This window comes from Hypanus sabinus, chromosome 4 (genome assembly GCF_030144855.1).
Source record: "Hypanus sabinus isolate sHypSab1 chromosome 4, sHypSab1.hap1, whole genome shotgun sequence".
In the NCBI taxonomy this organism is placed as follows: Eukaryota; Metazoa; Chordata; class Chondrichthyes; order Myliobatiformes; family Dasyatidae; genus Hypanus; species Hypanus sabinus.
The window spans coordinates 33,515,233-33,535,322 of record NC_082709.1 but is presented as its reverse complement, the minus strand read 5'-3'; the positions used below and the strand labels follow the sequence as shown (position 1 = coordinate 33,535,322).

At 38.0% G+C, this 20,090-nt stretch overlaps 1 protein-coding gene across 1 annotated transcript in view; it reads left to right on the top strand.

The window, feature by feature from the left end:
• The window catches only part of pde1a (phosphodiesterase 1A, calmodulin-dependent), a 449,561-nt gene that overhangs the window by 8,743 nt on the left and 420,728 nt on the right, over positions 1 to 20,090 (top strand). The window contains exons 2-3 of the mRNA XM_059966798.1: positions 14,286 to 14,396; positions 19,323 to 19,349. Of these exons, the coding sequence (XP_059822781.1) occupies positions 14,296 to 14,396; positions 19,323 to 19,349 (128 nt within the window). The 5' untranslated portion in view covers positions 14,286 to 14,295. The remainder of the gene's footprint in view (positions 1 to 14,285; positions 14,397 to 19,322; positions 19,350 to 20,090) is intronic.

The window sequence follows — 20,090 nt, the reverse complement described above, 5'->3', positions numbered from 1 at the left end:
AGGCAGCATCTATGGAAAAGAGTAAACAGTTGATGTTTCGGACTGAGACCCTTCATCAGGTCTGGAAATACATTGTATAATTTAAAGTCAGACTCATACGGCAGAGAGAGTCCCTTCATACTATCACACCAATGTTGGCCATCAGGACTATACTTTTGTGGTGTTAGTAAAGTTTGGGTTGAATGTGTATGAATGGGAGTGCAAGACAGGAGCTTGCCCTGGTGGATTAAAGGGGGATACTGGTGGAGATGATGACAGAGCAGAGATGGCTGAAGTTTCTGGGAATAGTTCACAAGGTGCAGGATAAGTATGTCCCACAGATGTTCTCAAATGACAGGGGTAGGCAACTATGCCTAACAAGGAAAGTTAAGGACTGCATAAAAGCTAAGGAAAAGGCCTATAACGTAGCAAAAGTGACTGGGCAGTTGGGTGATTCAGAAGTTTTTAAAATCGATCAAAAGGCAACTAAAAAACCATAAGAAGGGAAAAGATGAAATATGAGGGTTAATTAGCAAGAATATAAATCAGGATACTAAAAGCTTTTTCTGTTATATAAAAAAGTAAAAGGGAGGTAAGAGTTGATATTGGACCACTGGAAAACGATGCTGGTGAGGTAGTAAGAAATAGCAGATGAACTTTGCATCAGCCTTCACCGTGGAAGACACTAGCAGTTTGCCAGAGGTCCACGAGTGCCAGGGAATAGGAGTGAGTACCACTGCTATTACAAAGGAAAAAGTGCTACACAAACTCAAAGGTCTTAAGGTGGATAAGTCACCTGGACCATATGGACTATATCCCAGAGTTCTGAAAGAGGTTGCTGAAGAGATAGCTGATGCATTGGTTATGATCTTTCAAGAATCACTCAATTCTGGAATGGTTCCAGTGGATTGAAGAATTGCACAAGTCAATCCACTCCTTGAGAATGGAGGAAGGCAAAAGAAAGGAAATTATAGACCAGTTAGCCTATTTTCAGTGGCTGGGAAAGTGTTGGAGACCATTGATAAGGATGAGGTGTTGGGGTACTTGCAGACTAATGACAAAGTAAGCCAAAGTCAGCATGGTTTCTGAAAAGGGAAATATTGCCTGACAAACCTGTTAGAGTTCTTTGAGGAAGGAACAAGTAGGTTGGACAAAGGAGAGACAGTGGATGTCATTTACTTGGATTTTCAGAAGGCATTTAATAAGGTGCTACACATGAGGCTGCATAACAAGATCAAATATAAATCAAAGAGTAAGAAATCAACAGATTGGAATGGATATGATATGTATTTAATTAAAAACATCATTGACTGTGTTGTGAAACCACTGACTCATATTTGTAATCAGTCTTTGGTTGCTGGAAAATTTCCCAATAAAGTGAAAATAGCCAAGGTGATTGCAATATACAAAGCTGGAAATAAATATTTATTTTCAAATTATAGACCAGTTTCTTTGCGCTCACAGTTTTCCCAAATATTGGAAAAATATTTGTATATATGGATATATACAATATATGTATGGTCTCTCAGACATAAAAATGTATATTATTTGCTAATGATACAACTATATTTGTAGTGGGGAACATCTGAAACAACTTTTGGATACAGTGGAGAAAGAACTAAAAATTATAAAGAAATGGTTTGATACTAACAAATTATCACTTCATCTAAGTAAAACTAAATTCATAATATTTGGAAACTGTGTACCAAACTCATATAGTAAACTTAGAATAGATTATGTTGAAATTGATGAGGTATCTGAAACAAAATTTTTAGGAGTGGTAATAGATAGTAAATTAAGCTGGAAACCACAAATAAATTATGTCAAAGCAAAAATGTCAAAGTCTATTGCAATAGCGCAAGATTTCTTAAATCAGGAATCTTTGTATACATTATACTGTTCACTTATCGTCACGTACATGACTTACTGTGTAGAGGTATGGGGAAATACATACAAAACAAATACAAATTCAATTTTTCTACTCCAAAAGTTATACGAATTGTAAATAAGACAAGTTATTATGAGACAACCAATCCACTATTTATTCAACTAAGCACTTTAAAATTCAGAGATTTTGTAGATTTTGAAATAATACAAATTATGTATAAATTAAAAAATAGACAGCTACCACAATGTATCCAAAGGTTGTTTAAAATGAGAGAAAGTCAACATGATTTGAGAGGAACACGGATATTTCAAAAACAAAGGATAAGAACAAATGTAAAAAATCATTGTATTTCAGTCAGAGGGGTAAATCCACGGAACAGTTGTAGTGAGAATTTAAAAACATGCACTACACTTAACAAGTTTAAAAAATTATTTAAAAATTATTTAGTGAACAAATATAAAATACGAGATTTAAAATGAATAAGAGCAATGTAAATAAATGATATTTGGAATTGGATTTTGTATTAAAAGATTATGAAATTTTTTGTTTTGATGTGATGATTGATGCCAAATATATTGTATAATTAAGAGGGATAGGTGTAATAAGCTGTAGCTTCAGCCTACACCCTTTTGGTCTGTTTTTAAAGAATATCTATGTTTTTTTTTGTAATTTTGTCCTATCAAATCATCATTATAACCATATAACAATTATGAATTATGAAATTATGAAATCATCATTGTAAGTGAGGCTTTATGTTATGTTATGTTATGTTTCATTCATTCATTCAAAATCCCATGGCATTACAGGAGAGATTCTGGCATGGATAAAGGAATGGCTGACAGGCAGGATGCAATGTGTGGGATTAAAGGGGGCCTTTTCTGGTTGGCTGCTAGTGACTAGTGGAGTTCCTCAGTTATCAGAATTGGGACTGCTACTTTTCACATTGTTTGTCAATGATTTAAATAATTGAATTGATGGCTTTGTGGCAAAGTTTGCGGATGATCCGAAGATGGGTAGAGAGGTGGTTAGTGCTGAGAAAGGTCCACTGCTTCCTTTTACCTTCGGGCAGTGGACCTGATTAAAGTCCCATCCTCTCTAAACTTCTGATGTCCAGATTGGCTGCTGGTCAAAGCTCTTTTTTCATGACCACAACCTCCACACCATCAAGGACACCTTCAAGAGGTGAATGCTTTATGAAGGCAGCTTTCTTCACTAAAGACCCTTCAAGACCATCAAGACACACATTTAATGATTCATAAATGGCTTCTTACCTAGATTTCAGTACAATTCATCAACGCAAGCTCATTATTCCTTTTATTTTTGCACTATTTATTTTGTAATTTACATTATGTTTTTGCACTGTACCGCTGCCAAGAAAGAAACAATGAATTTCATGTCATGTAAAACCTGATTCTGAAATACAAAAAGAATCTGGAATTTCTACATCAGCAGTAATGATCATGAAACAAACAGATTTTCATTAAAAGACCATTAGGATAAATAGTTTCCTACAGCAATCAAACTCTTCTATCGTTATCTGGTCTTGTTTTTGTTTCCAGATCAATGGGAAATGACTAACTCCTATTTCCCAGTCATCTGAACCTATTTTAGAAAAAAAAAAGACATGAAAATTAAATGCAGAGATCATTTCTGGTAAACACCCAGCCTCCAGACCCGGGCAATTCAGACAAAGGTCTATCAACCTTACAAAGAAGTTCCTAGGTGAAACATATTCAGATAAGTGTTGGTAATAATCACACAACCATTTACTTCAGTCAATATTCCAGACTCTTTTGTTCCCATCTCTGGATATGTTCCTTTGCACCAGTACAACAGGTCCATTAGAGGTGTTGCAGAGTGAATTCGGGTTTGAAGTAAATGGTTCTGCAAGCTACTAACAATGAATCTGAGCCAAGTAGTTAGTTTTATATTCATTTAAATTTTGGGAATTGGGAACCTCTAAAGGCAAAAATTTATTGTCCTTGAAAAGGTAGAGTTGAGCCACTTTTTCTATCCACTTCATTCCTGGTAAAGATATATCCACAATGCTTTTGTGAGAATTCCAGAATTTAGATGTAATGCTATATTTAGACATCCCAGGTGCCAGATTCAATCCATGGCATTCCAAAGGGGGAGGGCGAGCAGCCAGAAGTCTTCTATGTATTGGCACCAATGACAGAGAGAGGAATGGTGAGGAGGTCCTGCAGAGAGATTTTAGGGAGCTAGGTTGAAAGCTGAAAAGCAGAACCTCCAGGGTAGGACTCTTTGGATTGTTGCCTGTGCCATGCACTTGTGAGGGTAAGAATAGGTTGATTTGGCAAATAAATGCATGCCTGAAGAACTGGTGTATTGGGAAGGGGTTCAGATTTCTTGATCATTGGGATTTCCTCTCGGGAAGGAATGACTTGTACAAAAAGGATGGGTTACACCTGAACCCAATGGGAACCAATATCCTTGAGGGCAGATTTGCTAGAGCTGTTTGGGAGGGTTTAAATCCCAAACAGATGAAATGATGAAAAGATGAAATGTGAAGGCAGGGGGATGAGAACAGAAGTGATAAGGCAGAGTGGTTTATAAACAAAGGCATTGTGTAATGAGACTGCTAGCAAAGAGAAGCTGATGATAGGGCAAAATTGCAGTCAATGGGATGAGTTACAATGTTAAAAGAGGACAAAATAGAAAAGAGTGATGAATACAGGACTGAAGATGTTATATTTGAATGTACGCAGTATTCACAATAAAGGAGATGAACTTGTAGCACAGGTACAGATTCACAATTATGATATTATGGGCATCACTGAATCATCACTAAAAGATCATAGCTGGGAGCTTAATGTCCGAAGATACACATTGTATTAAAAGGACAGGCAGGTAGGCATAGGGGCATGCGTGACTCTGTTGGTAAAAAAATGAAATCAAATCATTAGAAAGAGATGTAGAAGCATTGTGGGTAGAGCTAAGAAACTGTAAGGATAAAAAGACCCTGATGGGAGTTATATGCCTCTGAACAGTAGCAAAGATGTGATCTACAAATTACAAAAGGATGTAGAAAATGCATGTCAAAAGAGCACTGCTACGATGATAATAGACAATAGACAATAGGTGCAGAAGTAGACCATTCGGCCCCTCAAGTCTGCACCGCCATTCTGAGATCATGGCTGTTCATTCACTATCAATACCCAGTCCCTGCCTTGTCCCCATATCCCTTGATTCCCTATCCATCAGATATCTATCTAGCTCCTTCTTGAAAGCATCCAGAGAATTGGCCTCCACTGTCTTCTGAGGCAGTGCATTCCACACCTCCACAACTCTCTGGGAGAAGAAGCTCTTCCTCAACTCTGTTTTAAATAACTGACCTCTTATTCTCAATCCATGCCCTCTGGTACTGGACTCTCCCAACATCTGGAACATATTTCCTGCCTCAATCCTATCAAATCCTTTAATTATCTTAAACGTTTCAATCAGATCCCCTCTCAATTTCCTCAATTCCAGCGTGTACAAGCCCAATCTCTCCAATCTCTCTGCGTAAGACAGCCCTGCCATCCCAGGAATTAACCTAGTGAATCTACGCTGCACTTCCTCAATTGCCAGAATGTCCTTCCTTAAACCTGGAGACCAAAACTGTACACAATATTCCAGGTGTGGTCTCACTAGGGCCCTGTACAAATGCAAAAAGACATCCTTGCTTTTGTATTCAATTCCCCTTGTAACAAAGGCCAACATTCCATTTGCCCTCTTCACTGCCTGTTGCACTTGCTCATTCACCTTCATTGACTGGTGAACTAGGATTCCTAGGTCTCTTTGCATTTCTCCCTTACCTAACTCTACACCGTTCAGACAATACTCTGCCCTCTTGTTCCTGCTTCCAAAGTGGATAACTTCACATTTATTCACATTGAATGACATCTGCCAAGTATCTGCCCACTCACTCAGCCTATCCAAGTCTCCCTGTATTCTCCTAACGTCCTCTTCGCATGTCACACTGCCACCCAGTTTAGTATCGTCAGCAAACTTGCTGATATAGTTTTCAATGCCCTCATCTAAATCATTGACATAAATTGTAAAGAGCTGTGGTCCCAATACAGAGCCCTGTGATACCCCACTAGTCACCTCCAGCCAGTCCGAGAAACACCCATTCACTGCTACCCTTTGCTTTCTATCTGCCAACCAGTTTTCTATCCATGTTGAAACCCTGCCCCCAATGCCATGAGCTCTGATTTTACTCACCAATCTCCTATGTGGCACCTTATCGAATGCCTTCTGAAAATCTAGGTATACAACATCCACTGGCTTACCCTTGTCTAACATCCTTGTTACACCCTCAAACAACTCCAACAGATTAGTCAAGCATGATTTGCCCTCGGTAAATCCATGCTGGCTCGGCCTAATCCTATTTCTGCCATCTAGATGTGCCACTATTTCGTCCTTAATAATGGACTCAAGCATCTTCCCCACGACTGACGTTAGGCTAACAGGGCGATAGTTCTCCGTTTTCTCCTTCCCTCCCTTCTTGAAAAGTGGGATAACATTAGCCACTCTCCAATCTTCAGGAACTGATCCTGAATCTAAGGAACATTGGAAAATGATTACCAATGCATCCGCAATTTCCTGAGCCACCTCTTTTAGAACCCTCGGATGCAGACCATCTGGACCCGGGGATTTATTAGCCTTCAGTCCTACCAGTCTACTCATCACAGTTTCTTTCCTAATGTCAATCTGTCTCAATTCCTCTGATATCTTATGACCCTGGCCCATCCATACATCTGGGAGATTGCTTGTGTCCTCCCTGGTGAAGACAGATCTAAAGTACGCATTAAATTCTGTTGCCATTTCCCTGTTTCCCATAACAATTTCTCCCAATTCATTCTTCAAGGGGCCAACATTGTTCTTAACTATCTTCTTTCTCTTCACATAGCTAAAAAAAGCTTTTGCTATCCCCTTTTATATTCCTGGCTAGACTGAGCTCATACCTGATTTTTTCTCTCCGTATTGCTTTTTTAGTTAAGATCTGCTGTTCCTTAAAACTTTCCCAATCATCTGTATTCCCACTCTTCTTAGCCCTGTCATACTTCTTTTTCTTTAATGCTATACAATCTCTGACTTCCTTTGTCAAACACTGTGGCCCCTTCCCCCTCTTTGAATCCTTCCTTCTCATTGGAATGAACTGCTTTTGCATCTTTTGTATTATGCCCAAGAATATCTGCCACTGCTGATCCACTGTCTTTCCTGCCAGGGCATCCGCCCATTTAACTTTGGCCAGCTCTTCCCTCATGGCTCCGTAGTCTCCTTTATTTAATTGCAACACTGACACCTCTGAACTGCCCTTATCCCTCTCAAATTGTAGATAAAAACTTATCATCTTATCACTACTTCCTAATGGCTCCTTTACTTCAAGATCACTTATCAATTCCTGTTCATTACACATCACCAAGTCCAAAATAACCTTGTTCCTGGTTGGCTCAAGCACAAGCTGTTCCAAAAATACATCCCATAGACACTCCACAAACTCCCTATCCTGTGGTCCAGCACCTACCTGATTCTCCCAGTTCACCTGCATGTTGAAATCTCCCATAACGACTACATTACCTTTAGCACATGCCAATGTTAACTCCCTAATCAACTTGTACCCAATATCCACGCTACTGTTTGGGGGCCTGTACACAACACCCATTAGGGTCTTTTTACCCTTACTGTTCCTAAGCTCAATCCACACAGACTCTACTTCCCCTGTTCCCAAGTCACCTCTTGCTAAGGACTGAATCTCATTCCTCACCAACAGGGCCATCCCACCCCCTCTTCCCATATTTCTGTCTCTACGATAGCATGTATACCCTGGTACACTCAATTCCCAGGCTTGATCCCCTTGCAGCCATGTCTCCGTTATCCCAACAATATCGTAGTTCCCCATTTTCATCTGAGCTTCAAGCTCATCTGTCTTATTTCTGACACTACGCGCATTCAAGTATAGAATTCTTAGCCCATTCCTCCTCTCTTTGCTTAAAACACTGTCTACTGTACCTAACCCAGCTCCTTGAACTTCCATCGGGCTAATTGCACCCTGAATTTTGATGACCTTCTCAAGATCACCCAACCCTTCTACACGTTTAACCCCATGCTCCTTCTGACCAACCCTCTGGATCTGGATCCCTGCCCCCTGCACATCTAGTTTAAACCCCCCCGAGCAGCACTGGCAAACACTCCTGCAAGAATGTTAGTACCCCTCCGGTTCAGATGTAGACCGTCCCTTCGAAACAGATCCCAATGTCCCTGGAACAAAGACCAATTATCTAAAAACCTGAACCCTTCCTTCCTGCACCTAATCATGGGGGATTTCAACATGCAGGTAGATTGGGAAAATCAGGTTGGTTCTGGAACCCAAGAGGGGGATCTATAGAACACATATGAGATGGATATGGATTTTTAGAGAAGTTCGTGTTGAGGCCATGAGGGGATCAGCTATTCTGGATTGGGTATGTGCAATGAACCAGAATTTATTAGAGAGCTTAAGATGAAGGAGCCCATAGGGGAACAATGATCATAATGTGAATGCGATAGAATTCACCCTTGAATTTGAGAAGGAGAAGCTAAAGTCACATATATCAGTATTACAGTGAAGTAAAGGGAATTACATAGGCATGAGAGAGGAACTGGTTAAGATAGATTGGAATGGAACACTAGCAGATTTGACTTCAGAGCAGCAATGGCTGGATTTTCTAGGAGCAATTCAGAAAGTATAGATACATCCCAAAGAAGAAGAGGTATTCTAAAAGCAAGATAATGCAACCGTGGCTGACAAGAGAAGTCAAAGCCAATGAAAAAGCCAAAGGGAGGGCATATATTAGAGGAAAAGCTAGTGGGAAGTTAGAGGATTGGGAAGCTTTTAATAAACTAACAGAAGCCATAAAGAGAGAAAAGATGAAATGTGCAGGGAAGCTAGCCAATAGTATCAAAGAGGATACCAAAATTTGGAGGCACATTAAATAGGCCAAAGTCAGCATTGTTTCCTTAAGGGAAAATCTTGCCTGAGAAATCTGTTGGAATTCTTTGAAGAAATACCAAGCAGGATAGTCAAAGAATAATCAGTGGATGTTGTGTACTTGGATTTTCAGAAAGCCGTTGACAAGGTGCCACACATGAGGCTGGTTAACCAGTTAAGAGCCCATGGTGTTACAGGAAAGATACTAGCATGGATAGAACATTGGCTGATTGGCAGGAGGCAAAGAGCGTAATAGAGTAACCCTTTTCTAGTTGGCTGCCAGTGACGAGTGGTGTTCCACAGGGGTCTGTGTTGGGATGGCTTCTTTTTATGTTATGTGTCAATGATTTGGATGATGGAATTGATAGCTTTGTGTCCAAGCTTGCTGATGATATGAAGATAGCTGGAGGGGTAGGTAGTGCTGAGGAAGTAGAGAAGCTACAGTAGGAATTAGTCAGATTAGGACAATGAACAAAGAAGTAACAGATGGAATACAATGTCAGAAAGTGTATGATCCTGCACTTTTATAGAAGAAATAAAAGCATAGACTATTTTTGAAATGGAGAGAAAATTTAAAAACCTGAGGTGTGAAGGGATTTGGGAATCCTCATTCAGGATTCCCTGAAAGTTGGCTTACAGGTTGAGTGGATGGTGAGGAAGGCAAATACAATGTTAGCATTCATTTTGAGAGGACTAGAATATAAAAACAGGGATGTAATGTTGAGCTTTATGTGGCACCGGTGAGGCTTCACTTATGAGCAGTTTTGGGCCCCTTATCTAAGAAAGGGTGTGCTGACGTTGGAGAGATATTCAAAGGAGGTTTACCAAAGGTATTCTGGGATTGAAAGACTTTTCATATGAGGAATGTTTGATATACTCACTGGAATTCAGAAGAATGAGGGGTGATCCCATTGAAACCTATCGAATGACGAAAGACTTTGACAGCGGTAATGTGGAGAGGATGTTTCCTGTGATGGGGGCATTTTAGAGCATAGGACACAGCCTCAGAATAGAGGAATGTTCATTTAGTATGAAGATGAGAAGGAATACCTTTAGCTAGAGAGTGGTGAATCTATGGAATTCGTTGCCACAGGCAGCTATAGGAGTCAAGTTATTGGGTATATTTAAGGCAGAGGGTAATAGATTCTTGATTAGTCAGGACATAAAGGGATACAGGAAGAAGGCAAGTGATAGGGGCCGAGAGGGAAATGGATCAGCCATGATGAAATGGCGGAGCAGAGACGATGGGTCAAATAGCCTAATTGTGCTCCCAGTGCTTATGGTCTTATGGTCTTACAGAGCAGAAATCAAAGTAGTTTGCACATAGTGCAGTAACCACGTTCTCTGTTCTTTTTGTTGGTAAATGTTATAGACTAAGGTGAAACTGGAGTAGCAGAATCAATATATTGCAGCATATTTTTAAAAATTAGTACACAATACCCCCATGATAGGGGAAATGAATGTTTACAGTAACACTTGCGGTACCAATCAAGGGGAGCATGGTGATGCGGTGGTTAGCACTTTACCCCATTGCTCCGGCAGCCATATTCAGACCTGTGTGTGGAATTTACACATTCTCTCCAAGGCTCAACAGGTTTTTGCTTCTTCCCACATCCCAACAATGTGCTGGTTAATTAATTGTGTACTGTGAAAATCATACCATATTATGTACCTAAAGAATCAGAGGATTTGATGGACTAATGAAGAAGAGAAAGCAGCAGTGGTGAAATGGAATCTAATGGAATTGTTTCTCCTGTGAGCTGCAAGGACCTGATGAACTAAATGCCTCTTTTTCAATGCCATAATAAATAATTAAATTAATTGCATTGTCCTGAATGTTAATAAGCTCCTGGACAGTAGGAGCTGCACTCTAGGTAAATGGAGAGAATTCCCTGAGGCATCCGATTTCTACTTTGTAAATGATGGCATTTACAGATAAATCTGATCAGTCACTCACTGCAGTATGCCCAACCACAAAACTGCTCTTTCAGCCTTAGTATTTATGTCTTGTAAATGGTGATCACACCCAGGTTTTGATTTCGCAATAGTAAGGTCACTAAAAATGAAGGATGAATGTCAGATCTGTCTTGACCTGTGACCTCTGGTTAAATACAGGCATGAGAAAACCACCTTGATGGCTGAACATCTACCTTTGATTGATAAATCAGTAACACCCCATTTTGAACACAACTTGAGAGAGAAATAAAAAAAAAATGGGTCGATGTTTGGGTTCGAATTCAAGCACTCGAAGAATGAGTTTGAGCTGTCACTCTCCTCGATGCCGACAGAGTATGTGTTTGGAATTCCATACATACGTGATTATCAGTGTGGACAGTCGTTTCTATTGGTCCCTTTCAGTTTTCTGTATTTTCTTTCATGTTACTGATTAGCAGATGGGCAATATGTTACTTTTTTGGGTGAGGTAGTGGTTGGGGATTTGAGGCATGATGTTTTCCTGTGTGAGCAACCCACTGGATATCTGTGTCTGAGAGAGGTTGGGGGTTTGGTGTTATTGTTGCTGCTTTTCTGCATGGGAGGGGCTTGGGGGTATGGGGTTTGATGCTTTAACTACCGCGTCCGGGTGGGGGATGTTAGTTTTTGTGCGAGGGAGGGTTTGGGGTTTGTGAGTTCTGTTTTTTAACGTTTTGTGTGGGGGTGAGGTTGATGTATTTTCTTTCAACGATTTTCATAGTTTTTCGGTATTTCTTGGCTATCTGGAGAAGAGGAATCTCAGAATTGTATTCTGCGTACATAGTTTGATAAACCTCTGAACCTTTGAACTATCAAACATATTTGACTAACAAAAATAGTAACCTATCAAAAATATTTGAGTGTCTTGCCATTCTGCAGTGGTGAGAATATTGCTTTTTATTTGATGCCACAATGAATTTCTATTTCTAAAGCTGGTAGATATAAAACACCCACTTTCTTTGTTTGTCTTTTCCTTTCAATTTTATAGATAGTTTAACATTTATTTTAAAAAAAATTGTATGATCATTGGTGGTGAATAACCTTGTGTGACCTCGGACTATTGACATGGGTTCATTAATTTGGGTAACACAACACCAAAACAAAATGCTTCTGAAATTTATCAGTTATCATTTTTTTTTGGAGCCGTCTGAAGGGCCGGGTGTTCCCCAGTGCTAGCAATGCTAGGTGGCATGGTAATTTTGTGGTTAGCACAATGGTTTACAGTACAGGTGACACAGATTCAGTTCCCACCACTGCCTGTAAAGAGTTTGTACGTTCCTCTGTGACTGCATGGGTTTCCTCTGAGTGCTTTGGTTTCCGCCCACTGTTCAAAGACCTATCGGATGGTAGGCTAGTAGGTTAATTGGCCATTGCAAGTTTTCCCATGATTAGGCTTGGATTAAATTGGGGGACTGCTGGGTGGCCTAGCCCAAAGGGCTTGTTCTGCATTGTATCTCAATGAATAAATAAACGTTCAAGGTGACTGGCCTGTAAACATAGCTGTTGCTGTTTTACTTCATGTGCAAGGCTAGCTATGCCTATGACTCCACGATTGTGAGGTTTAACACAACAACATGATGTTCTTTTAATAATATATTTCACCTTCATTTAAAACATCATCATTGGGCACCTTTTTCATTGATTCTGAAATTTTGAAGTGAATTTTAATGTTAATCCTCAGTGTCTTCTACACTGAGGATTATTCATCTGAATCTTTCTTTTCTGATTTGAACATGTTTGTGTAAAGCAGTTTTTAATCAATCATCACATTGATTGTCCTATTAGCAATGTACTTTTGTGTTTCTGTCTTATTTTGAATAATTTATTTTTCATTTTATTTGTAATCCTGCTTATTATCATCGACCCTTGAGGATCAAAATTCATTTGAAGAAGCGATTGTGTAAGCTGTAGTTAATTACAGGATTTGGAAAAAAATGAATAAAGACCTTCTTAGTCACAGTGTTACAGTTTTTAACATTTACTGCAAGTTAAATATGTGTATTCTCAAGCAAATGAGTTGGACCGTCGCAAAAAAAGCCTACTATATAAAAAACACATTTGAAGAATCTAATTTCATCTCTTGAAAATACCTCCAAAGTATGCAAAGTATGTCACATACAATAAAGTATTTACAGGTGTGATGACATTTATAAATTTGTCAGTCATTTTACAACAGATGATAGTAAAGTGTAAAACAAATGGTGAGTTAATCTGCTGGCATATTAATTGTCTAGATTTTAATGCATATTGCCATGTTGGTAATTGTTATATCTCTAGTTGTAGACGTTATCATTGCCACAATATAAGCATGTCAATATTGGGTTGGCTGTCATTAGGACTAGGTGATTCAGAGCTAAACTATGGCAGCTTTAATATAAATGAAATTAGTTTGCCCTAGCACAGAAGGATTTGGAGTTAGTTTGTCTTTGTTAAAAACCAATGCACTAAAATTCATAAAATAAATGGAATAAGAAATCATTTAAATTTTAGTGTAATATATTTTGCAGATTGGCGTGCCTCCTACTTATTTTTTAACTGGCCATTATATTTCAATAATCACACTATTATATTCCAAGCAAGAGGGTTAGTTCTGGTTTTGGAGCTCCACCAGTAAGCTACTAATCACTTCATTTGAATTAACTGGTACCTTAAGTAGCTAATGACCTTGGTATATCATATTAATTGAACTTTATAATTTTTCTTGAAATATATCTGAATGCAATTTAAATATGAGATTTGTGTATCTCTGATAATACAGTGTCCTGATAGTTTGCAGCTGCTAAATCTCCTGGTTAAATTAACAGTTACCTAGTGGGTATAGTTGCTAAGAGAGGGTGAATAGTGGTGACTTCACCATCAGCTGTTATCAGTTTTTTTTTTAAATTACAACCTGTGGAGCTCTGTGATTTCCCATCTTATCTGTTTGCTGTTTTCAAAGGTGATGTGGATTGGGTCTGTGGTGAGAATGCCCAGTTTGTGTCTCAACATTCCACCTGGATTTATGAAGAAGTTATTGTTTTTTTTCCTAATTCTATGAACACTGCAGAGCTATTTTGCAAGTATCTTTTTCTGTCTTCAGTACAGAAGGGAGGTGGTAATAATGATTCAGTTCCTAATTTTAAAGCAAGTTCATTGAATACTTGTGGGTATAAGGATCTTCTGAAGAATCTAATAAACTTGAATGCCTTTTGAGATCTCTTACGGAAGCCTGCATGTGTTTACAGCTTTAACATCTATTTCATCTGTGGCAATTGTTTTATATTAGCAAATTAAACCTTGGCATTGCCAAGCATTATTCAGAACAATTAGCTTTGCAATGAGATTAAAAAGCAATCCTGATCCTTAGTTAAAAGAAAACATGTTATGGAGCGTAAGTGTTGTGAGATGAGCCTAACAATAGGGAGATCAACCTGCAAAAGGGAGATTTAAAGTTGCTGTATTTGAGTCTAAACTGTAGCTGTTTTATCGCAGAATTTTCACCATGGCTACCTCATCTGCAGAGAACAAGGAATTTGGCTGCAGCTCTCTGGAGTTCTTAAAACCAGACAATCCTGAGAAAATGTGGATTCGCTTGCAAGGATTGTAAGTATTATTTTTGTGATCAAATTTTGGACTTTTGGACATGAGTTATTGTCTGACTATTTTTCATGTTGGATTTAAAATGTTGCATGATGCAAAGCATTTCTCTTTGATTATAGATACTTCCCTTTCATGACCTCATGCAATAATGAACCGATTACCAACAATGAAGTGATTATTAAGTATTGTTGCAGTTGTATTAGTAGAATAATTCACAAAATGAATGCAACTTTTTTCTAAATGTAAAGCTAAAATCATTACTTTCATTTGGTGGTTGCATGGATACCAGTGGCAATGCATTGTTTAAAGAATTTAGTCTTCATATAATGTAGACTTCCCATCTTTTATACAATATCATCATATTTGTTGGCAATCAACTCTCGGCTGTCCCCTGGGTTACGCATTCCTGACTTACAGACATTCGTATATATAAACAAACTCCCATAATATTAAATTCAGATGTCCAATCTACATACATATATTTGTTCTCAAGAATGGCAGAACTAGTTACGTTCCTCCATCTCTCTCCACTCTTGGTAATTGTTTATACTGTTGATGCCATTCATTAGAGAATTGTGGAGGTATGGTTACCATATCAAGTTTTTTTTTAATGTGTATTTTCAATTTATGGACAAAGTCAATCCATTTGCATCCCCGTTTCGTGGGTTTCTAAGTAATACCATCACCTGTGCATGTGTTTCTTCTAGTTTAATCCCAATAAATTATATACTTCTGCAACAACAGATTTTCAATTGCCTTGCACCATCCTCTGCACCCCATGTGTCTGGTGGTAAACTTCTAGATTTTTCTGGGCATGTATTCCTTTTGATTGCTGTCTATGTTACAGTCTCTCTAAAATAGCACTAAAAAGAAAAGTTGTGGAGTAAAGAATTTTGGCCATTGCTTATTCCTTACTTTTGGCTCCACTCCAAACATGAACCATACCACAAAATCCCTTCGTAACCAACTAAGAGTAAAAAGAGCAAGCATTGGACAGAACTTTAAAACTCAAACTGATCAAAAGACTATTCTAAAATTGCAGAAAGTTATTTGTAATCAAATTTCTGTGGAGTAGGAGAGATTGTAAGATTTACTTAAAATTCGTTGGTCCGTTAATTTGCTCCATGTGTTCTCACGTTAAAATACTTCAACAAAGGTGGCCGTAAACATAAGCAGGCCTGGTAATTTCAATTATTTCATTCTCCTGGACACTTGTGTATTAGAAATGACATTAAGCAAATTTGAATCTTGAATGAACAGAATGAATATTCTTTGAATACAGGGTAGCTGCAGTTTTGCTACATTCTTATGAGATTTCAATCCTCATCATGATGTCTTGAAGACCTGACAGAAGTGGAATCTACAGCAGATTGCTTTTCTTTCGATTGATGCCAGTGTTATATGTTATCTAACTATTGACAAGGCGACAGACTGGGGAAATCCGTTGGAAGCTCTCTACTCAAATACTAGACACTTTATCAATAAAATTTAATGGAAGTAGACTAAGTGTTGCATCAGGGGCTGAGGGCAAGAGGTGATGGTGATGGGACTGCTAATTGATGAGTAGCATGCCTTGGTTTTCTAGGAAAGCTGGTTTTAAGATATTACATTGATCTTCTGCTTTTGGGGTTCTTAAAGTGCTGGAAAGAAATTACCAGGGCTGCTTATTTTTTCTGTTACTTTTGTTGAAGTGTTTTAATGTGGGAAGACGTGGAGCAGACTAGTGGACCAATAAATTAAAAGTAAATGCTACTATCATTCCAACTTTATGAAAATCTGATTATAAAGGTTTTCTGCAATTTTAGAATAGTGTTTTCATCAGTTTGATTTTTAAAATTATGTCTTTGGCTTGTTTTTTTACCTACAAAACAAGACCAGCAATTGAATTTATTTGTCTATAAATTAAGAATATTACTCATGAGATCTTTCATAAAAACATTTCTTTTTAATATTGTTCAACCCATTTTTCCAATATTTTAAAACTAATTGACTCTAGTGGAGAAGCTGTTTTGGATTTAGATATTTCAGAATGAAAAGTGATCTTGGTCTTATGCATGTGAAAATGACAAAATGGTCTCACGTATCTCCTAATGAAATAAATTGTCTTTCTATTGAAGTTGGTGATTGAAATGTCTTTTTAAACAATCTTTTAATGAGAGAGAATTGGAGCTTAAGATTACTACAGAACTTCATTTTCTTTTCTATCTGAGGTTATAAGATTCAGGCAAGCAATATTTCTGCAATTCTTGACTACAAATTGGCATCTTGGGTGCAGCAGCTAATACAATATATGAAGAATTATTTCTCTGCTTCTGGAGGATTTGTAGCATGGGATGGTGATATAAATAAGAAAGTTATTAACAAATTTGTATGTTGTATCTCAGCATCAATGCCTTATAGTCACTTAGTCATTATAAAGAAGCACTTTCTGCCTATTTTTTAATAATCGAATTTTCCGATTTTATTTACATCTTATCAAACCAGCTTTTTTTTCTGAAGTGAATATGTAAAATTGTAGTCAAACAAGCATCTCAAAAATGGTGTGATGCAAGATCAACATTTTGTTGATAATGTGTTAGAATTAATGTCTCTTTAAAGCATAACATTCAATAGATTAGACAGCTGTTGTGGAGAAAAAAACCCTTTTGACTGTTTCAGATTGATAATCTTTCATCAGGACTGTCCTCTATTTCTCCCTCTACAGGTGGTGCTTGATCACTGATTTCTTTTTTCCAAATATCTTTTGTCCATTTCCATTTTAAATAATTCTTTTAATTTTTGATATTTTATTCACTAATTTTTTGTTTTATGGATAATCTCTAAAATTTCATGGACACCTTTAATTGGACGGATCTTAGATAAACTAAAAATAGCAAGTAATTTAACATTTGATAATATTTTACAGGCAGCTTTATTTCATGAAATAATTATTGACATTCACTATAGCCTGATGTCAGACTAAGCAACATTTCAAAAATGATTTATCTAGCTTAGATATTTGACTGTAGTTCCAAAGGCCACAATGGATCAGGCAACATTTGTTCAAAGAGACCTTCTCAAGTTCAAGTTTAATTATCATTCAATAATACATTAATTCCCACGAATACAGCCAGACTAAACAGTGTTACTCTAGGACCAAGGTGCAAAACACAGTACCATCAGTCACACACAGCACAAGGCACAAATAGCACACATAAGGTAGCAAAAACAAATAAGATATTAATAAAATACAGCCATACATGAAATATATAGTCCAAAGCCCTGAGACCATAAATGTTGTAGCAGCCTGCAGTTGAACGCAATATGGTTTGTCTTCTTCCAAGTGAACATTGGGGGGGCAGCACTGACTACAACTTGGAGGTCATTGACATTAAGCATTACCACCTCTCTTCCCACCCACTGACAGATCTGCTAAATGTTTACAGCACTCTTTTATTAATATTTAAAGTCTCCTGCATCAGCAGTATTTTTCTTTCTGTTGATTTTATGTGAGAAAGGTGATTGACATTCAGATTAGTGGAACTCACCACATATGGCTTCTCCAATCTGTGGGTAATTACTCTGGTTCAGAATAATTATAATTATTCTGGTTCATCACTCTGAGAATTGTCACCTTGTGGTGGAGAGGTTTGAGTCTCTGAGGTCCTGAGAGTGATGCCGTTTGGAACTTAGCTCCTGGTGGGGTCACCAATGGTGGTAAGGTCAAAGGGGAGGTTCTAGACAAAGAGCAATTCAGCCAAGATTTTACTGGTGGAGCTGGTGAGAGATGATGACGCATTGCAATGTAGGAAGGCTGCAGTAGTGAGGGGTCCCCAGTCAGTTTGCATTCCATGCCACTGGGTCCCAGGCCCCGAGCTGTCAAGGATCATGTGGTGGCTACACATGCACCAGCCTCTCCATGTTAAACAAAGTCACCCACAGGCATTCGCCATTAAGGAAATATCTCCTTAGGACATCATACTTGACTTGAGTGATCACATTTTTCCTATTCTGGTTCAAATTCTAGACAGCAATTGCATTGAAAGGAAGAGGAACCCTGCCAGGCCCTGACTTTATCTCAGAATAAATCCAATTAAAGGTGGTTCCATATTACAAAGTGGCTGTGCTCCATATCGGAAATTTCCCATCAAATCCCATGTTATAAGTGGAAATATATTCCTCTGGAATGTTTTTTCTGTCATATTAAGTCAATTCATTGGTGAAAACAAAGTGACCTTTCACTAGTTATTGAATGGTTGAGGCTAGCATTAGACTTGGATGGACAAGTCATCTGAATTAGGAAATGGGAATATCAGGGTGAAGGATAGAATTCAATGATCAGTGTTCCAGTGAGAAAGGTGGCATACAAGGACTTCAGGAGTGATGGTTAAAGTAGTGAAAATGGGGTAAGGAGCTGGGGGAAAAGTTGGCTGTGGCTACGGCAGCTTTCCACACTGCAGTGCATCAGAAAAAATGGCACACAGGTGAAGAGTCTGAGATGTCTGTTCACATGTCTTCACAATGGAGAGGATGTGGCAAATGAGGGGCTTAGCTATAGATATCAAGCTAATTGAATCAAAATCATATCCAGATCTTACTGCCTCACACCATTGAAGGACTAAAACAGAAAAAAAAAACCAAATTGTTTCTTTTGCACTATTTGTTTATTTCTATGTAAATTCTGCAAGAATTTATTCAGTATCTCATTTTGGTTGGTGATATGTGAATTCTGTAAGGGCAACTTTCCATTACCAAAACTGCCCTAATGTAGAAGTTGTCTGTTTTCCTTGACCTCTCCTCATCTTGGAGAAAGCACTGTCAAATTTGCTTCTCTTAGATCAGTGAACTTTAGATTAGTAATCCCTACCTAATGCGTTTCTTCCTATTTCAAGATGCATTTGTCTTCATATTGAAGAGGGAATTATGGCTAATGTTGTTTTTCTTTTACAGACAGAACTACAAAAACACATCACAAAGGTAAGGGCATTTATTCTGCAGTTCAATTCACTCTGAGATATTATTTGGATTTATTCATATATATTTTACATTGTTGAATCATGGTATTTCCAGAAATCTGCAGTGTTGGATACATTTAGAGAAATTTGATTTATTTAATCAATGGTTTTGTTAAAACTTAACATACCATCGAATGTATTTTTAGAAATAAGCTGTGAGAGTTTGGCTGGTAATGCAGTTATATTCTCTAGACATTGAAATATGATGTACCATCAGGAAAGCTCATGAGAGTGATATTAATATATGCTGCAGATCAAGGTATATTTGTGAGACTCATATAATTCCATTCATTAAACTCACACTGGGTACCGATTCACTTTAATGAGCTGGAGTGCCCACTCATGGTGTATCATTATGAGTTTCATGGCACCTTATTATAAGTTTGAGTTTTAAGTTGAACTTCCGCTTGCTCTGCACGAGGTTATTGACGTTCAAATAAAGGGAAAGGCAAGGTTTTGCAGGAAAACAGAGGTGCTCCTGTCACTCAGGCTTTTGTGTAGTGCCAAAGTCATTGTCATTTAGCCCTACAGAGAAATGTAAGGGCATTCATGCTTGGTCAGAGGTAGATTTAAGTCTTTTCTAAAAGGAAGAAAGTAATAATAATAGAGGGTCAATAAAGTTTGATGAGGAAATTCCAATGTTTGGAACTTGGCAATTGAAAGCATGGCTCCTAAAGATGGAGTCTTGAACACTTTCACGTTA